The sequence below is a fragment of the Accipiter gentilis genome, chromosome 7, assembly GCF_929443795.1.
Source record: "Accipiter gentilis chromosome 7, bAccGen1.1, whole genome shotgun sequence".
Taxonomy (NCBI): Eukaryota; Metazoa; Chordata; class Aves; order Accipitriformes; family Accipitridae; genus Astur; species Astur gentilis.
The window spans coordinates 2656336-2676438 of NC_064886.1; the positions used below are offsets into that span (position 1 = coordinate 2656336).

At 38.5% G+C, this 20103-nt stretch overlaps 1 protein-coding gene across 1 annotated transcript in view; it reads left to right on the top strand.

The window, feature by feature from the left end:
* The window catches only part of MED13L (mediator complex subunit 13L), a 203658-nt gene that overhangs the window by 157581 nt on the left and 25974 nt on the right, over positions 1–20103 (top strand). The window contains exons 10-19 of the mRNA XM_049806858.1: positions 979–1707; positions 2962–3184; positions 4181–4286; positions 4707–4831; positions 6241–6340; positions 9921–10141; positions 13320–13525; positions 15944–16890; positions 17491–17670; positions 19347–19570. Coding sequence (XP_049662815.1) covers positions 979–1707; positions 2962–3184; positions 4181–4286; positions 4707–4831; positions 6241–6340; positions 9921–10141; positions 13320–13525; positions 15944–16890; positions 17491–17670; positions 19347–19570 — 3061 coding nt within the window. The remainder of the gene's footprint in view (positions 1–978; positions 1708–2961; positions 3185–4180; positions 4287–4706; positions 4832–6240; positions 6341–9920; positions 10142–13319; positions 13526–15943; positions 16891–17490; positions 17671–19346; positions 19571–20103) is intronic.

Consider the following 20103-nt stretch of genomic DNA (forward strand, 5'->3'; position numbering starts at 1 on the left):
TATGTTTTGTGAAATGTTTTGTTGCTGTCCTAGGTATCTTTGTTTATAAACAAAAATAGGGATGATTTATTTTGAAATGGTATTTAACTTTAAACAGGTATAAATATTAAGCACAATACATCTTTCAATTCTGTTTAGCTTAAAAACCCAAACAACTAAGCAAAAAACCCCAAACACAAAAAAGGCCAATAAAAATATGGACAGAGTTAGATGTCCCTGTTGTAACATCCTTGGGGACCATCAGCTATATGATGAAAATACTGAAACACTTAAATTCAGTCCTGTGCTTCCCAGTCTTCAGACAAATTGAAAAAAGCCGTATTAAAATATGAAGCCAGTAATAAGTTTGAATGTTACTGCATTTTTTGGTTTGAATATTTTAAAATATTTATTCATGCTTTCTTCATCAGTTGGTAGTTTCTTTTTTCATTTTGTTTTGTTTTGGTTTTGGACTAGAGTTGTAGTTATTTTTCCTTACCTGATACAGAGGAGAAAACTACCATGAAAGCATCCTGCCATGTGTTGCGCCTGTGAACATAACTAAAACAATTTCGATCTGTATCTTTTGTAACAGATGCTCAAGAGTGTGCAAGAGTAGTGGTGTAGTTCCACAGCAGTCATTTTATTTGAAAGGCTATCTTTCTTTAGGGTAATGAAAGCAACAGTAGCTTGGATTTTTTTGTTATATTGCCTTTCATCTGAGCAGTACTAGGCTTTTATAAACATTAAATCTTGCCTTTGAATGCTGTTTTGTGGAGACTGTCATTTTCCATTTTATAGGTCAGAGAAGCGGCAGCCAAGTTGGCTTGGACAACATGGTCCAGATCATGTGACCATTCCAGAATCTGTTAAAAGATCAGGAATAGACATACGATTTCTTAGTGCTGTTCTTTGGTTGGTTGTGGGGTGGGGTTTTTTCCCATTAGATCAGATAACAGTATAAACTATGCAGTGACTTGTTTCCGCCTCTGCTTTCAGGCACAAGGTTTTCAAACAGCGTTGTGCTGCTGGCTCCAGCCGACCCCCAACGATAAATCAGCCAGGATTCAGCGTGGGAACATCATCTTCTTCATCATTGCCACCTCCCGCCTCTTCAAAGCACAAAACAACAGAGAGACAGGAAAAAGGAGATAAACTGCAAAAAAGGCCTATGATGCCATTTCACCATCGGCCCTCTGTGACTGAAGAGCTATGCATGGAGCAGGACACATCAGGGCAGAAACTGGGATTAGCAGGAATGGAGCCCTCTTTAGAAGTCCCTAATTCCAGAAAATACGAGAAGCCGCTATCTATACCTGCTAGAAATCCAAGCAAGCAAATTAATATGAATCCTATGGATTCACCCCATTCCCCTACTTCCCCTCTGCCTCCCACACTTAGCCCCCAGCCAAGAGGTCAGGAAGCAGAGAACCTGGACCCACCTTCCGTACCTGTAAACCCAGCACTCTATGGCAGTGGGCTGGAGCTTCAGCCGTTGCCCAGCTTAGATGATAGGACAGTCCTTGTTGGACAGAGGTTACCTCTGATGGCAGAGGTCAGCGAGACAGCATTATACTGTGGGATAATTCAGAACAGTGAGTCACTAGATATGTGGAGGACCTATAGTGTCCCATCAAGTGACGATCCAGAGTTCAGGCCACCAGATCTTCCGTGTGAGAGATACGATGCCAAGATGGAAATAAACTCAGACAGCACTGCACTGAAACGGTAAGAGGGTGAATGGATCTGACTGGTGGTTTTATTAAATTATAAGCGCAACCAAACTGTGTTTTCAGTTGAAACTGAAACAAGCAGAAGGCTTCACTGTAACATCAGAGGTGATGTATGCTGGAGATAAGGTTAAATACTTAAACAGAAATGTGTTATTGTATGTAGTATATCTTATTTTTGTCATATCTGGCTTTCTGTTGGACACTGTAAGAACTGATTAATATTTTTGTAACCTATATCACAGTAATTTGAGCAAATGTAAGACTTTTATTAAGCTTGTGTCTTTTGATCCTATAAAAAAAGAAAATCTATGTTTAGTTATGCAACCTTCCATCTACATAAATGCTTGGTTTTGAGTGAAATTCTGTTTATGGCACTGTAGGGGCACTTCAGTGTGGTTTGTCCAATTGTGTGGGTTTAATAAATTGCACTGTACCATGCTTTCTGTAAGTAGTAGCTGATACTATATTACAGAATAATACTGCTGTTTTGTAAACCCACTGTTGGATCTTTGAAATTGATAGAAACTTTCCTATTAATTTCAGTCTCTGAAGGATTGAAACTGAAAACCCTAACAGTCTCTCTGGTCCGTACACAGAAAAGAGCAAATGCTTATCTCTCGTAAATTGTTACTTTAGTAAAACTACAATTAACATACAGTGTTTTCCTCCATGAAGAACATGAACTACCTAAATTTTTAGCTGTCTCTTTCTCTTTTTATTTTTTTAAACATGGATTTTCTTTTATGCAAAGATATTTATTTAACTCTGGCATGAGAATTTAAATTAATTTTATGATGGCCTAAAAATTACTTTTGCATTTTAACAATGCATAGAAAAAATGTACCTAAGAGAGTAGTTAATGAAAATGTGTAAGCTGAAACTAATTGAGGAAGAATTTTTGAGTTATGACAACATTGGGTTTGGTAATTACAACGGAGTTTGCTAGGCTGAAAAGGTTATGTGTACTTCAAAGTATTTTGATTTATATAGTGACAAGATTAATTCCTGTTTTCATTGTCCCAAAGTAGTTCTTAATACAGTAAGATGTTTAATACTAAATGTAGGCAAATGCATCCTTTATTTGAGGAAAAAAAGTATTTCTACTAGATCAAGGAGAATGGAGTGAGACATGGGCTGTATTTGTGTGTGACAGCTACAGATCTCAAGAGCTGTTATTTTTCTTTGCTGTAAAAGGTATGTTTGTTTAGTTTCATGATGGCTTTGTTTGCTTCTTTATTTTTACTTTCAGGCTCTTAGCACAACCTAATAAACGGTTTAAAATTTTGGAAGAGCAGAAACCAGTGCAGGCACTGAACTATCTTGACCCCTTGCCTCTACTGCAACAACCTGGAGAAGGCTTGGGAGACGCTAGTGATCCTTACACTTTTGAAGATGGTGATATAAAGTACAGCTTCACTGGCAATAAAAAATGCAAACTTGGGGCTGAGAAAGATCCTTTGAAAAAGAACAAGGTAACATGTAAATCCAGAGTCTTTATCATTAATGTTCTTATTGGACTTACAGTACTGTAGCACAGCATTTGCTCTACAGCTCTCAGGAAGACACAAGCCTGTTTCACAAATCAAAATCAGAGAGATTATGTATTTCTTTCCTCCACTGGGTCACAGGAAAAAACTTCATTTCAGTATGGTATTTTTGAACTGGTATTTGTTGCCATCCCTCTGAACCTGTTTGTATATGAAAACACTGCTGTTGCAAGGAATACTTCCTGCTTACATATATTCAGCTTGACCAGCAGCAGATTCCAGATTTAAGCTAAGAAATAAAATATTTTGATCTTTATATTCACTTGTAGAGATGAAAGAATTTGCTGGGCTTTTTTTTTTTTTTTTTTTTTTGCTTGCTTCAGCTTGACATATCACCTCATTGCAAAGCTCAGATCTCTCTAGCCCAAGTTTATTTTTCTTCCCTTGAGCGAAATTAGTGTAGCCTTCTGCTGAGAGGATTTGTGGCAGGGACACTATATCAGTTTGAACATTTCCTTAGAGGTGTTCTTCCATATGTGAAAGAAAACAATTTGATCACTATTCTTTGGTCATCACCTTCCCTGTATGCATGATAATTCTTATGTATCTTACCCATTATGGAGCTGTTTCATTGTCTGGCTACTCACTCATTTGTTCTTGTGCGGGTAGCCACCATGCTTAAAATTCTAGATGATGTGTTTTCTGGAGAAATTGAGGTGGGTAATTATCTGTACTGGCTATCAAAGCTACGTGATGTATATGGAATCCTTGTAAGTCATACACAATATTACTTGATGTTTTTCCTGATATGCAGATAAACAGCAGACAACTGTGTTCTTTTCCTTTCTTAAATTGCTTTTTTTTGCTTCTCAGAGCATTTATTTAATCCAGAACCCTGAGTTTGGCTTGACATAGGAAAACAGTTGTTCTTACATAGCTTAAAGTAATATTCATTAAAAACTCCTGGGTTTTTTTGTATAGTCAGAAGATGGAATTGGTACCAAGGAAATCCCCACAACGGGTCATTCTACACCAGTTCCTGATGGAAAAGATGCCATGTCTATTTTCAGTTCTGCTCCTAAGACTGGTGAGTAAAAGCTCTTTAATTTGCTCTACAAAGCAAAAATACTCAAAGCTGTACAATAAAATCTGAAAGGAAGAATCACATACTGAACGTTTTGCTGTAACATGAGCTATAGACAGCTCCCGAGATGGAAAACACTTGATTCTGCTCGTCCTTTTTATAATAAAACAAATTATTTATTTATTTTTTTAATTAGAATATTAAAATTGAGCAGTAGCTACCTTCATTCATTCCCAGTTGACCTTCGGTGCTTGCTTAAAACTGGACTGCAAGGCTATTTCTAGGCTACATCATAGAAAAGGGGCCTCAGTGATTCTTGCTTGTCCCCCGTTTAGAGTGAGAAGTAAAATTGAAAAAAAAGCTATTTTGGATTTCATAACTTTGCTCCCATTTTTCATGTGTTTTTCCCTTTCTTTTTCATAGATACCCGGCAAGACAATGCTGCAGGCCGAGTAGGCTCTGGTAGCCTCACACAGGTGACAGATCTGGCTCCATCACTTCATGATCTAGATAATATCTTTGACAATTCAGATGAAGATGAGCTTGGAGTAAGTCTTTGTAGGACTGAGTATTCTGTAGAGTTAAACCTTGGCAAAAAAAAAAGGAGGAGGATGGAATTCTAGTGGGGAGCGATTATCCCTAATAGATAGGAGAGAGTTTCCAAGTAGGCAGGCTTGGATTTTAACTAGGAAGAACTGCTAGCAAAGAGAGGTGTCCTTTCAGGAGATCCGTCAAAGAAAGAAATCATCACTGTCTATAATTCAGGAATATTAGGAGGTCATTTAGGTAACATCAAAGCTTGTGTTGTCTGACAGTTTTTCAGTTGTGAGGGGAACCTGTATACACCTGATTTGCTGACTCAGTCATTGCATAGACAGGCCATAAGACTACGTCCATAGGTAAAGCAATGTAGTTACTTTATAAATGCATTACATTGAGTTTTGTGTCGTCCTTAGCTTTTGTCTGTATTTTGTGTGTGTTTGAGTGTTACGGAAAAGATCCTAGTTTCATTAACTGGTGATTTGTTCTTTTACCTTGTCTGAGAAGCTGCCCAAAGAAAAATAAATTCAACCTTGCTGAATTTCAGTAATTCTTTGAAGCATGTTTCTTTCTGTTTCTATGAGCAGTTTATTTCAGTGCAAAGCGGAATAGTTGCTGAATATTAGGAAAAACAGAAGGAAAATCAGATGTACATCAATTACTAGGGAAAAAAATCAAGACACATGGAAAGGCAAACATTTGAATAATTACTATTTTTAAGCTTAATCTAGTATAACCATACCGATACAGAAGGTGATCCTAAACTGACTGATAGTAGATAATAGCATTTAAAAGTCTAATGTCTGGTTCTCAGCAGTACATTCCAAGTATACCAATTTATTTACCACTTCTCCCTCTTTTGTGGTTCCACACAAACTGCACTTAAGATGTCGCAGTTAATATGCAAATCTACTAGAGGACTGTTCTGTCAAAATAAAAAATTACCTTTTTCTGTGAAGTTGGCCTGGACAGACCTAATGTTCTTCCCATCTTAAACCTTGCAAGTGTTGAGCCGTCCCCTGTAGTAGTCTGTTAGTGGCATTCTTACTCTCAGTGCCATATTCTCATGATTATCTTAGAGCAGTCCAAACATGGAAGCAAGTAGAGTAGTCGCATTAATTTCAAGCTCAGTGTTTGTGGTAACATTTTCAGTATAATTTGTGTGTATATAGACAGGGGCAGTGTATAGACAGGCGAATATTTCAGAGACTTTGTTTTAGTGTTGAAAGAGAGGAAAAAGAAATCCAGATTCCTTGGGGGGGGGGGGGGGGGGGGGGGAGCAGATGGGAAAGTAAAAAAGTACACTTTTTCCTTTCTTGTGAAACCTCATTCAGACAGTTTTCAGAACTTTTAATAGCGTATAAATTCTAGTATTTTGTATATTTTTTAATATGATATGTGATTATTTGTCTTTTAGGCGGTATCACCAGCTCTCCGGTCATCAAAAATGCCTGCAGTAGGGTCTGAGGAACGCCCTGTAGGGAAGGATGGTAGAACAGCAGTACCTTACCCACCAAGTAAGTAGCAACAACCGATTGCCACTTTGTTGACAGTTAAAGGCAGTATGGTAGCTATAAGGAGATTTTTTTGTAGGAGGCCCATAATGTCACTCTTTCAGAACTAGGAAGTAGCGTGCTTATTTTGTTCTGTAATTACCAGGTGCCAATATTAAAAGAGGATAAACAGATTTTAATGAAAACAGTGGATGGTAATACAGACATATGTTTTTAATGTGCCTACTGAGTTTTGAGATGCTCTTCTTTTGACATTATTGTCTTAGATTGGAACTATGGGAGGGATTTGTTACAAATCTGCATTTAGAAGGTATCCCCTTTATTCTCAATTCAGTATTTAATCTCAGTTAGTCACTTAAACCACATCCCTCTCTAAGTATAAATCATTCTTCTTTTTAAAGAATTGAAAAAACTTAAAGCTGTGACTTACCAATTGGCCATTATGGTGCAACCCGTCTTGGAAGAAAACTGCATTCAGCATTCAACAAATTCACATTAAAATCACTTCCAGGGTTTAGTACAGATGTGGAAGTGCATGTTTAAAATTGAAGAACTAGGTTCTAACTGAAGACCCATTGTAGACCTTTTACAGATGGTTATGGTAGAAGTGATGCTTGTGCAGGCACTGCACATGTACAAGGAAGGCTATAGGAGTGCAGGAAGGTTAGAAATTAAATTTAGTATGCTAAAAATGTATGAAACGCAGATTAAAACAATAGGGCTTTTTTCTAAGGACAATGCCAACAACTATTGGGAATGATAACTTCTACTCTCTGAGATATATGGCCTTTCTTGTATTTCTTGTACCTGAAAGGAGGTTGTAGCGAGGTGGGTGTTGGTCTCTTTTCCCAAGTTACAAGTCATGGGACGAGAGGAAACAGCCTCAAGTTGCACCAGGAGAGGTTTAGATTGGATATTAGGAAAAATTTCTTCACCCAAAGGGTTGTCAAGCTTTGGAACAGGCTGCCCAGGGAAGTGGTTGAGTCACCATCCCTGGAGGTATTTAAAAGACATGTAGAAATGGTGCTTAGAGACATGGTTTAGTGGTGGATCTGGCAGTGTTAGGTTAACGGTTGGACTCGATGATCCTAAAGGTCTTTTCCAACCTAAATGATTCTGTGATTCTATGGTTCTATTTATGTAGGTGGTGTTTCTCTTGAGATGAAAGAGACATGTGTGTATGTATGTGTGAGAGAGGAGGGTGAGTATTTTTGGTATAATACTAACCAATCAAGTTATGAATTACAAATTACTTAGTGGTGAGGAGGAAGAACGTTTGATTTTTTTGTGGCCGCTATAAGCAGAAATCAAATCTCTCTGCAAATCATTCTTTAATGCCTTCTCATTAACTTCAGCTGGTAATGAGAACAAATTGAGGAGAAGAAAAAAAACAGTCTGAAGGAGATGAGTCAGAGTTTTATGGACCCATAAAAGCTGTGCTGATTTACTCAAATGTAGAAGTCTGAAGTATACAGAGATTGGATTTTGACAGGTTTAGTTGATCCATAGCTTTTTAAAATATGCAAAGCTTTTTCAAGCGTGACACACATGAAAATGAATAACGATAGTTAGCCTGTTGCTGTAGGGTTGGGGGATTTTTTGTAATTAAACTTTTTTATGAATCTGCACTGCAGAATTTTGCTAGCTGGAGTGAGCTTGAGTGTGAGAATATGATATACTATAGAGCTATATGAAACAAGTTAAGTAGATACACTCCACTTCTGTTTTGTAGCTGTCCCCTTGACACCAGCTGTCGAGGTATAACAGTATCTGCAGGGAACTGAAATGCCTTCTACATCATAATAAAGTCCTACTGACCACTTTTCATTTTAACCTTCCTTCCTGTCCCCCTTTCTCCAATTTAGAAAGCACACTTCTCTTTGTTGAAAAACAGAGGCAGTAGCTAATCCAGCTGGCATCCTGAAGCTTATATTTCATACTAGCATTGGGTGAAAAATCGTTTCTTCCATTTTACTGAACCTGTTTTCAACATTAATTTGTCCTGTATCAGGACAAGACTAAGGTCTTTTAAATTCAAAGACTGAGAAGGAGGGAAACCCAAAAAACCTGGGCGGGAATAATTCATAGCCCATTATTTACTCTACTACTCCAGGTTGTGAAAGACTTTGGGTTCAGCTTGGAGCGTTATTATCAACAGAACTCCATTTGTAGAGGACTTCACCTATTTGAGTTGTTTCACTTTGTCTAAAGAATTATATAGACTGGCTGTCTCATCTCTGTGCACAAAAGAACAAAATTCAGGTTTTGGCTCTGTTAAGAGACATCTTGAGGTTGCAGCATCCTACAAAAATGTACTGTTAGTGTATGTATTTGTATACTAGATAGAATTTTAAGTCCATCGCATATTTCTGTCTTTTTCAGTTAGATTTTGAGAGTAGTGCTATGTTTCACCAGTTTGGATTTCCACAACACAGTGTTTACCAGTCAGAAATCCATCTGTATTTATTTATGAATTTTCCATAATCTGTAGGCTGCAGAAGTTATTGAATACAATTATGTCCTTGTGTCCTATCAACTTGGGTTGGATGTATGGATAGAAATGGAAATGGAATTGGGCATTTAGTCTGTCAGAAAAAGTGTTTAAGAAGAGACACCTATGGGAATTTACACTTCTATAATTTGAGTATTTTAACAGTGAATTCACCAGAGTGATGGTTATGTCCAGAGAATATCTGTCCTAATCCAAGTCAGGAAAAGATAGCATATACCCTGAATTTTAAGCAAAATACATACAGAAGCTGGTAGCTGGAAGGAAAAAGAATTTAGCTGGGGAGAAAATGGAAGACTGTTCTGAATTTTTTGTTTGATTCCATTACACTTTATAAAGCATTTGTTGGGTTTTTTTGTTTGTTTGTTTTGCTTAAAAAAGAAAAATATACTATGGATGATTGCATTACGATCATTTACTGAGGAGTAATTTAGGGATTTTCCTGGCTTAATGTCTTGTGATGCAAAATTATAATTTTGTGGCTTCCACTTTTGGAACCACTTTTGGATGCCTGGCAGTCTGATTCTTGAGCAAAATTGCCTATGTTTGTGTTAGCAACAGTAGCCCGTCTTCTCTTCAGGAGTTATGTTGCTATGGACCAAATGAGACTACAATGACTGTATGTCAGTGGAAAAATGCAGCTAAGTGCACACTAACTCCAAAAGCGTCCCATTTTAGGGCTCGGTATCAGCTCTAAAAAAGGGAAGAAACTGCTCCTTAGTAACAGTTGCTGGGGTGAACTTTGCATTAATGTCAATTAATCTCTTGTATTATGAGATACATTTTTGTTGCTGTTAAAATTTTACATAGAATTTGTGTATCTACCAGTTTGTTGTTTCTGCTGAATCATAAGTTTGCAAAGTATCCCTAGGAATTTTTGGAATTTATCCCTAGGAGTTAACTTTTCGTCTAGATTTATATTGCTGTCAGAACTCCGGTAAGTTTGTAGAACCCTTGATAGGTTTTAACTAATGAAATAAGAGCTATTATTGAGTCGGTCACTTCCTGTTTTATTGAGTTTCCTTGAGAATTTGTATTTTAATGATTAACAGTGCATTATTTCTTCATATTTAGCTGTGGCAGATCTCCAAAGGATGTTCCCAACGCCACCTTCTTTAGAACAACACCCTGCCTTCTCCCCGGTAATGAATTATAAAGATGGAATAAGTTCGGAGACCGTGACTACCTTGGGAATGATGGAAAGTCCTATGGTCAATATGGTTCCAACACAGCTTGCTGAGTTTAAAATGGAGGTGGAAGATGGACTAGGTAGCCCTAAACCTGAAGAAATTAAGGTATAGTGCCAAAGATGCAGTATTTTTATAATCTCGTCTGTGTATGTTTTGATTTTTATAAACGAGTCACATGTATTGTAGTGTGTGTAGCAGACTACTTTAACAAATGTGAACTGGATCCATAAAAAGTACCTATCAGTCTTTAGTTGGAAAAAAAATTCTTCTCTAGTAAAAGAGCTTTTTAATTGTTTCCCTGACTTTAACTATAGGTATTTTTCTTCTCGTAATTTTATGTTTGTAATGTTTTTGGTTGTTCTCAGGAAAAAAAAACAATATTGTATGTGAAATGAGCCCTGTGCCTAACAGAAAGAATGTACGTATATGAAAAACCATCATACTTGTGACTAAGTAGCAGTTAAATGATTTATTTCTTCAGATAATTTTTCTGTAGCACCTTTTATGTATAGCCACTCCTTGCTGCCAGTCTCTGGAGATGCAGCTGGGATAAAATCATGCATGTAGAAAGGCTGCCTTTTTCTCTCTGAAATGTTGCCTTTTTTGGTTAGGGTTGAAAATCTCTGAGAAAGCCCAGGGGTTGAACTTGCTCTGTTTCTTCTTCAGCTGATGTTACTTCACAAGTTTTAAGGCCAGATGGGACCATTCTTATCTGACTTTCTGTATAACACAGGTCAGGTAATGTCACATAGTTACTCCTATATTGAGTCCTATAGTGTATCTGAGTAAAGAACTATTTTTAAATGGGGACTCTGCTGCTGGGTACTAGTACTCACCTCCCCGGCTTTACATATCAAGATGTATCCATTTTTCCATAGCATCACATAAAAGGACTTAACATAAGCACCTAGTGTACATTGATTTGTATTTCATTGTTCCATCTTTAGCACAGGTTAAGAGGTAAGATGAAATCATTCTGCCTGCTTGTGTGTATTCTGCATTACTTAACTTTTTGGGCCAATTTTTGTCACCTTTGTCAGGAGTTATCGTTATCATATTTCCATGCATATAGCCTGAGGGTTTTTTTAATTTAAAAATGCACATTTCTGTGTAGAAGTACGCATCACCTTGTTCTGCAGCAAGCTCATTTGTACGCAGGTAATAAAAGAGGAGATACACGCTATAACTCTGTCTTCGTGGTAGTCCCCAGCCCTTGATTTTATAGCCTAATTCTTCTCCTTCGGGCCCACCCTGTCCCTAATCTGCCACAGCCCGTTCCTTCTATTTCAGCAGCCATTTCTCTCCCCAACACCACCTCCTTTCCTCTCATTTTGTGCTCCTGTGAATGTTGGAATTAACTGAAGGCTTATTTTTAAGCATCTGCATTGCTGAGAGTGCTATACACAGAAAGATACAGCACTTGCAGTTGCATGGACAAGAAGTGGCTATATATCAATATGAGAATACTGATGGGTAAATTTATCTTAGTATAAACGATTTAGTCAGCTGTGAATTAGTGAATTTTCCTGCATGGCAGAAACAGTATACCTTAGGCAGACTGAAAGTGAAGCACAGGCAAGTCACAGGGTGACTTTCTCCATCAGAGCGTTCGGTTTTGTCCCTGGGGCAGGAGGAAGTCCCCCTCCCTGGGAGGAAGTGAGACAGCTTGTTGCGTTCAGGGATTACGTCTCCGTATTATGATGAAGTGGGTCTAGTCAGACCCAGGGGTTACCAACTCACAGGGCTGCAAATTAAGCCGATGCCTGCGAAGGGGCTGAGCTGGTAGAGAGCTTTTACAACAATTCTGTTGGGAAAGAGAGACTTTGCAAAAGCGTAAGGGAGTTAGTGTGCCCCTCGTGAAGACAGTTAACCACCGGGAAAGCTAGGTGTACGTAGCAAGTCTGCTTTGTTATTGCAAGCTCTCTTCTCCCGTGTATCCTCACTCCATAACCTGAAGGCACGATAAGAAAGGGCATCTTCTTAGAGGCTTTGCTGGAGTACAGCTATCCATTTGCCTTGTATAGTTCGCATATATCAGTTTTTATACCATTATAGAAGTTTGAATTAAGTTTTTTATAAGGTTTGTAAGACTTTGCCTTGCCACGGACCTTGCTGGTTTTTTTTCTTCTGTTTGTGCTGTAAACTATTTGCTTAAGACTAGGATAATTTGGGCCTGGAAAGAAAATCTGTATTGGAATTTGTTGAGCTGAAAGTTTTTGAGTGGGAACAGATTTTAGGGTGTCATTGACACTGAAGATATTTTAATCTCCCTCACAACCATTTTAGGAGTATTAAAATACATATTTTAATTCTGCCTGATAACATTTCCAACAGCACAGTTTACTTGCTTTTAAGTGTGTCACACCTGCTCATATACACCAGTGGGGGAAACAAGCACCTAAACCCATTGCTAATCATTTTGACAACATGTAAGTAGATTTCTTGTGCTGAACATTCAGCAGCTGAAGATAGTAATCCACACATTTCTCATCTCTCAATGCTTTACAAGGTGCAAGGGAAAAAATGCAAAGATCTAACGAGATGTTAAGTACTGAAATTCTGAGAGACTACTGTTACTATTTTAATAATGATTTTTACTTTGCAGTAGTGCCTCAAAAGGACTAGCTCTTTTCTTCTGAAAGAAACTTGGAATAGCTCTAGAAACTCTGGCTGAAGTTCTTGTCATCATTCTCTGCAAACAAACATGACAGTCAAAGTCCAGTTTGACTGGACTTAATTTATATTTAATATTATGATCACTGGATTGTTTATATATTTATATTTAATATTTGGCATGTGTAAAGTGTCCACTGTTATTACTTGGATTATATTATTCCCCAATGTGGGGTCATTTCAGAGAGGCTGATTTAAGGTTTCTTCCCACGGTGACTCAGCCTCTCTCTCCGTTGTCAGTAGAGAAGTCTTGCAAAGATCAATCTTCTAAGTGCCTAAATTAGGTGCTTAAAGTTAGGTAGTATGACAATCTTGTAGTATACTACTCGCTTTTCAAAGATAGCTTGTCTTAAATGAGTCTGACCGAATTGTGAAATCTACTGACACGGAAGTTGTATAGCGTCTCAGTGTAACAAGGAGCCTCAGCTGAGTTTCCTTGAAGGAACTGCTCTTGAAAGTTTGGTAGAAGTAATAAACATACTTAATTTTGGGAAAAAATGCAGTTGTAGAGTCTTCAAACAATACAATAGGTTTTAATTAAAAATAAATATCTAAATATAAAGAGCAACCTTACCACATTGTTGTAAACAATGTCACTTGGGTATTACAGGATTTTTCGTACGTGCACAAAGTTCCATCATTTCAACCTTTTGTGGGCTCCTCCGTATTTGCTCCACTGAAGATACTGCCCAGTCAGTGCCTCCTACCTCTGAAGATACCAGATGCCTGCATTTTCAGGCCTTCTTGGGCTGTTCCTCCTAAAATTGAACAACTTCCTTTGCCGCCTGCAGCCACTTTCATTAGAGATGGCTACAAGTAAGTACAGTCTTGTAGGAAATTAGTTTGTCATATTCATACCTTAAGCGGCTTGTTTATTAACATGTTTGCATATATTACCAGTCCTTTACTATGCACCAGAACCATAAAATAACCTGCAAATGTATTTTAAACTTTTTAAATTTGTCATTGTCCGAGATCAAAAAAAGTCCTGATAGTAGGAACATGCGAATTAAAAACAGCTTTTGGAAATCGGTGGTGTTACAGTGTGTGTCCACTGCACTCTTAGTGCTTTTAAAAGAACAGGAACACGTGGTACTTGAATTAATTGCTGTTTCTGATACAGGAAAATACTGTAATTCAACATAAACCGGAAGTGTTAGGGTAGAAAAATTAATGCACTTAACCTTTCAGGTCTCTGTCCTCCCATTTCAGTGTCCAGTTCTCTAGCCTGCAGTTAGGCTCCCCTCTTGTTTGTACTTGTGTATTCAGTTTGAGCTTCAGTCTGACGATGTACGGTCCTGATGATACCAGTTCGCCTTCTGAGGGCTCTTCAAATTTGGAGAAGGCCTGCGACAGCTCTCTTCTCCATGTTCTCATGTTAGCCCTTCTGTGCTTTTGTGATTTAACCTGAATGGGTCACGTATGGAGCTGCTCATCAGACAGATGCTGATCAGATGTATGCTGTCCTCTCCTTTCTAAATACTGACAGAAAAGATGCCAAGTATGAGAGCGCTGTGACCTATAAGCATTGCTATTAAATTTAAAAGTTTGTGTTCCTTACTCAGTTCTCAGAAATTAGCTATGTTTATGGAAGAAACTCATTGCTGGAGATTTTGAAAGCTATCGAGAATTTTCACCGTTAAATTAATAAAACCTCTTAAAAGGCGTAATAGTAGTACAAAGGTCTCCTGCTGCACTGCATTCATTTCTAGAGGAAGTAGCCTGTATCTTTAAATCAGTCTGTCAGTCCTTTAAATCGGTTCTTTTCCAGCTCCAAAGGATCCTTCAGTGTTCTCAAAAGAATTGCAAAAAAGAAATTGTAAACCCTTGATAGTGCCTGGGGAGCAATTTAATTCTTGGGTTTTTTTCATAATAGTCACTGATTCACCAGGCCTGAGCTGGTTATTAATTTCAGGTATTTGTTGGGGAAAAAAACCCCTTTCATTTTCAATGTAATCCAATTAGAGTGAAGATTATTACTGCAGGCTTCCGACAGAGTGGTGATTGCCAATCAGGGTTTCTAGGTCACCTTTTCTTATTAGTCTGAGGCGTTCGGTTTGCTTCAGATTCAGAACTCCCTCGAACCTTTGTTCATTTATTTTTTTCCCCTCTCTTGCTTTGAGTTGGACATACATCAGTTCAATGTAATAAAAGGATTCTAAGGAATAAGGTCTTCCCTATTTTCCTTTTCAAGTCACTAATGATATGTGAGAGTTAAAATAGTACTGCTTTTAAATAACATACAAAATAGGCAGTAAGAACAGACAAACATGAAAAAAAACTATTTCCCCTCCTTTATCAAGAGACTTACTGAGTTCTTACACTTTTTCCTTGCCCTAATATGTAGTGAACATATTTCAAGAGAAGTGAGCAGTTATTAGCAATGTAGAAAGAGAGGAGTTAAGATCTTCTACTTTTCATTGGCCCCATTATTACCTGTTTCTTGATACGAGTCATTCCAAAGGGAAGCTAGATCTCATGGGAATGTACAAACTGGTTCTCTGGTCACTTGAATTTGGCAGAAAATGACCGAAATAGAGTAATAAAAACCAGTCTTGACAGGAGATGACCCAAAAATATGATTCTTAGCTTTACTGGACTAAGCGTTTGTAGTGGAATGTGTCATATTGTGCTGTAGACTGTGTAATCCTAAATGAATATTTGCATTTACAGTATCTGAGATACTGTTATCAGTTGCATACCACCATGAGGCAATATCATAAGTGCCACGTGCGTGGCTTCTGACAGCTATTTAAAGTGATGATTTCTAAAAGTAAGATTTCTATGCCTCTGAAATATGTTTCCACTAATGTCTGTCTCGTTACAGATAATTGTGTTTAAAACAACAACTACAATTCTTTCTCTTTTCCCTAAAAGAGTTACAAATATCCTAAAATCTTAACTTGATAATTTATCTAGAGGTTCTTCTCAAGAGCATTTGAGTTTTAGGCCATGGGAATAATCTTTAAGAGGGCTAAGTGCCCAAGATGATACCTTTTTATTATACAGATAAGAAACAACGGTGTTCATGTTGAGAATTACAATTTTAGTTGAGAGACATGAGTAAAAGGTTATGAGCCGAATGGGTGTTCTTTCTTTACTGCAGTTACAATGAATGCTTTCGGTTTTCACCATCTCCTTGTATTTAAAAATAAGCTTTGACAAAATCAGTGTTCCCAACCAACCAGTCTGTGGTGGCATTTGACTCCTCTGTTTTTCATTTACTTCTTGTAGCAATGTGCCTAGTGTTGGGAGTTTGGCCGACCAAGACTATCTTCAGATGAACACTCCTCAGATGAATACTCCAGTGACGCTAAACAGTACTGCTCCAGCCAGCAACAGCGGAGCAGGAGTCCTGCCATCACCAGCAACTCCCCGCTTCTCTGTCCCTACCCCGCGCACTCCCAGGACCCCAAGGACTCCTAGAGGTGGGGGTACTGCGAGCGGGCAAGGATCTGTAAAATACGACAGCACAGATCAAGGTTCACCTGCTTCTACCCCTTCTACAACACGTCCGCTTAATTCCGTGGAGCCAGCCACTGTTCAGCCCATCCCAGAAGCCCACAGCCTGTACGTCACCTTGATTCTTTCAGACTCTGTGTTGAACATCTTCAAAGACCGTAACTTTGACAGTTGTTGTATATGCGCCTGTAATATGAATATTAAAGGTGCAGATGTCGGATTATACATCCCAGATTCATCCAATGAGGATCAGTACCGTTGCACCTGTGGCTTTAGTGCCATCATGAACCGCAAGTTAGGTTACAACTCTGGGCTCTTCATTGAGGATGAGCTGGATATTTTTGGCAAGACCTCAGACATTGGCCAAGCTGCAGAGAGACGACTGATGATATGTCAAAGCAACTTAATCTCTCAGATGGGAGAGGGAGCCAGAAGGACCCAGGAACCTCCAATGAGTCTCCTCCTCCTCCTCCAGAATCAGCACACACAGCCTTTCACGTCCCTGAGCTGCTTGGATTACATGTCCTCCAATAACCGTCAGACGCTCCCGTGTATGAACTGGAGTTATGACAGACTGCAGGCAGACAGTAACGACTCCTGGATAGAATGCTTCAATGCCCTTGAGCAAGGCAGGCAGTACGTGGACAACCCCACTGGTGGAAAAGTGGATGAAGCCCTAGTAAGAAGTGCCACTGTACATTCTTGGCCTCACAGCAATGGTATGGGTCAGAACAGTTGTTGTTTCTTTTCTTTTGAATATTTTTGTGACCTCTGTAAATTTGTCTGAAACTTGCCAATTGTGAGCCACTTAATCTTTATGTGGGAAATGATATCTAAAAATATTCTAGAAATACAGCAGGTTTCTGAAGGCTTTATAAATTACATGTAAAGTACCAATAATCCAGTTGTCCTTAGACTTTGGGGTTTAAATTGTGAGAGAGTCCCTTTGGAGAAGGGTATAAACAGTCAGCAGAAAAGAAATGCTCTGTATGAAAGTGTCACCAAGAAAAAAAATAGGTGATTTTATAATCAAATATTACCCATTTATATGCTGAAGATGCTCTGACTTCTTTTACGAACTGAGCTGGACAACAGTAACATTGAAAGGTATGTGAAAAGGACTGTGATGACAGCTTTATTTCAGCAATGTTTTCATAAAGTATCACATTAAATGCCATTAAGCTAATTAGAGTTGTACAAATTTTATGGGCGTTGTGAAGAGCAATACAAAGGAACAATAAACCAAAAAATGCTGCCGCCTCAAAAGAATTCATCCTGTTCCTCACTGAAAATGATTGATGCTCCTTTGTCGTTTGCAGTATTGGATATCAGCATGCTCTCCTCCCAGGATGTGGTGCGCATGCTGCTGTCGCTACAGCCCTTTCTCCAGGATGCCATCCAGAAGAAGCGAACAGGAAGGACCTGGGAGAACATCCAGCATGTGCAGGGACCACTCACCTGGCAGCAATTCCATAAGATGGCAGGACGGGGAACCTATGGTACATATATTGTGCTATATGCCAACAGTTAAAATGAAAGCATGATTTTATAGAAATGTGCACTTTCTTCTGGAAATACATTAGACAAATGGGCTCTTCATATGGCTTGGGTGGGGGGGTCTGCTCTTCCCACAGCTTTAAAATGCCTTAAAAGGCATTTGAAGTACATGCTTGAATACCGTAGTGGAGGTTTTACCCTTCCAGATTGATGAATGTTTACAGAGTGCAAAAATGCTGGGTGAGCATCAGACTCCCTGAATCTGTATTTTGGCTCGTACTGCAACTAGCTGGTATATAAATAACATCGACAGAGGAAGCTGCTAAAATTGTACCAAATCATAATGGGGAAGAGGGGCTTTCTGAGCTATACAAACATACAAAAACTGGGTATGTTTTCTCCACAAAGAGGTTTGCTTGTTTGAAGGTTTCCCATAGTCTTAATAAGAAGCTTAAGTTTAAGTATCTCCTGGCTATTAAGTGACACTTCTGGAACATACAAATTACAAAATACGTTTTGTATGTGCACATTTTCAAAATAATGACTGACCTTTAAATATGTATTTCTCACCTGCAATTTATTTCAGTATTAACCAATGCAGTGTTGCTTAGGTTTTTTTCTACAGTTCCATTGTGCTTTGCTTTATTTTCTCTCTTTTGGTGTTTGTGATATATTGCTGCTTTCCTCTGGGGCTGGGACAACTTGTGGTAACTACAGTTCCTGTCTAAAGCTATTGTGCTTCACGAGGAGTACTTCTAATCTAATAATTTTTCCAGCATTTGTAACTTTAAGAGTTAGGAATTGCCAATAGTTACCAGAGAATAAAACTGAAATTACCATACAGTAAGTAGCAGAGCCTTTAATACAGATTCAGAAATTTTTACTGAATGTTGACTTTTTAATAAAGTTGGGTTATATTCTGCAGAAACTACTGGGTATATTTTTGCTTGAAAATTTCAGTGGTATTTCTTCTAATGAGCACAGTGTCTGGGAGATACCATGTTAAACTGGACGGTAATCCTCTCGGCTGTGACAGCAAGTGCTCTGGAGCACTGCCTATGGAAAGGAGCAGGAGGCAATTTTTAGAATCGTGATAACTTTGCTTAGTACTATATACCTGGGAATAAGTTTGCCTAACTGTTTTACTTAGTATTTGCACAGCCCAGTGGAGGTAGATGAAGAACTGTAAAATCAGATTTTATGTATTCCTGTTATTAGTTTTGATTGAATAGGAACTCGTGAGATGTGGTTATGGTTATGACAAAGTGAAACCATGAGATTAAGCCTCGGGAAGGGCAATACATGTATTTACAGTATACCGAAAGATGTTTTATTGCAGCTTTCTAGGAAAGTTTAAATGGTGCTTGGATCGGCTCCCTCTTCTTTGGCTGACTGAACTTTGATTTTATGACATTCTTCAGTACAATATAAATCTTTCTTCCTTTATTAAATAATTTTTTCCAAGGAACAAGACTGTGGGAGAACATGCTTTATCAGGCGTGATACAGCCTCGATACATGTTCCCACTCTATGGTCAAACTTCTAGGAGACTCAGCATGGCAAGGGATTAGTGATTTCCAGTATTCCTATACAAGAACCCACTTCCTGGTACAGAGAACCCACTGCAGTTAAACCAGTTGCTTTAACGTTTTTTTCTCTCTTTTTTTTCTCTTTGAAGGCTCTGAGGAATCTCCTGAGCCTCTTCCGATCCCGACTTTACTAGTGGGTTATGACAAGGACTTCCTGACAATCTCTCCATTCTCCTTGCCATTCTGGGAGAGGCTGTTGCTAGACCCATATGGGGGCCATCGGGATGTCGCCTATATCGTGGTGTGTCCAGAAAATGAGGCCTTGCTCGATGGAGCCAAAACTTTCTTCAGGGACTTGAGTGCTGTATACGAGGTTGGAAAGAGGAACCACACTGAATTATTTCTTCTTAAGTGTCATTTCTGCTCTACTGCATGTTCAGTTGGGAGAAATCCATGTTGTATAAAGTAACAATTATTTGAATAAGGATTTCTTGCATCTGGAGAACTTTCTGCGCTTTCAGAGTCCAAGAATACTATCTAATTGAGTTAGTTATGCTGTGATTCTCTGTGCATTTCGGGGTATTTGTTGCCATCTGCTCTTTCCAGCACACATTCTCTTATTTCACAGAGGATGTGACACTAGTATTAATACAGTTGCAACCTAAGGTATGAAGGCCAAACCTAAAGAGCAAGGAGTAGATGAAAGAAACTGTTGCTTTCTTGTAATTGCTAGGCTGGAGATAAAACCATTTCCTTTTTTTAGCATGCACATTGTGTACTACTGAATACATAAGATTACTTTGTAACCTTAGTTTTGGCGGAAGTGCAGTTCAAGCCACCAGATGCGTGCTAGTAAAGGGGTTTATGCTACAAACCAGTCTGCGTAACTTATTCAGGTGCTTGGCA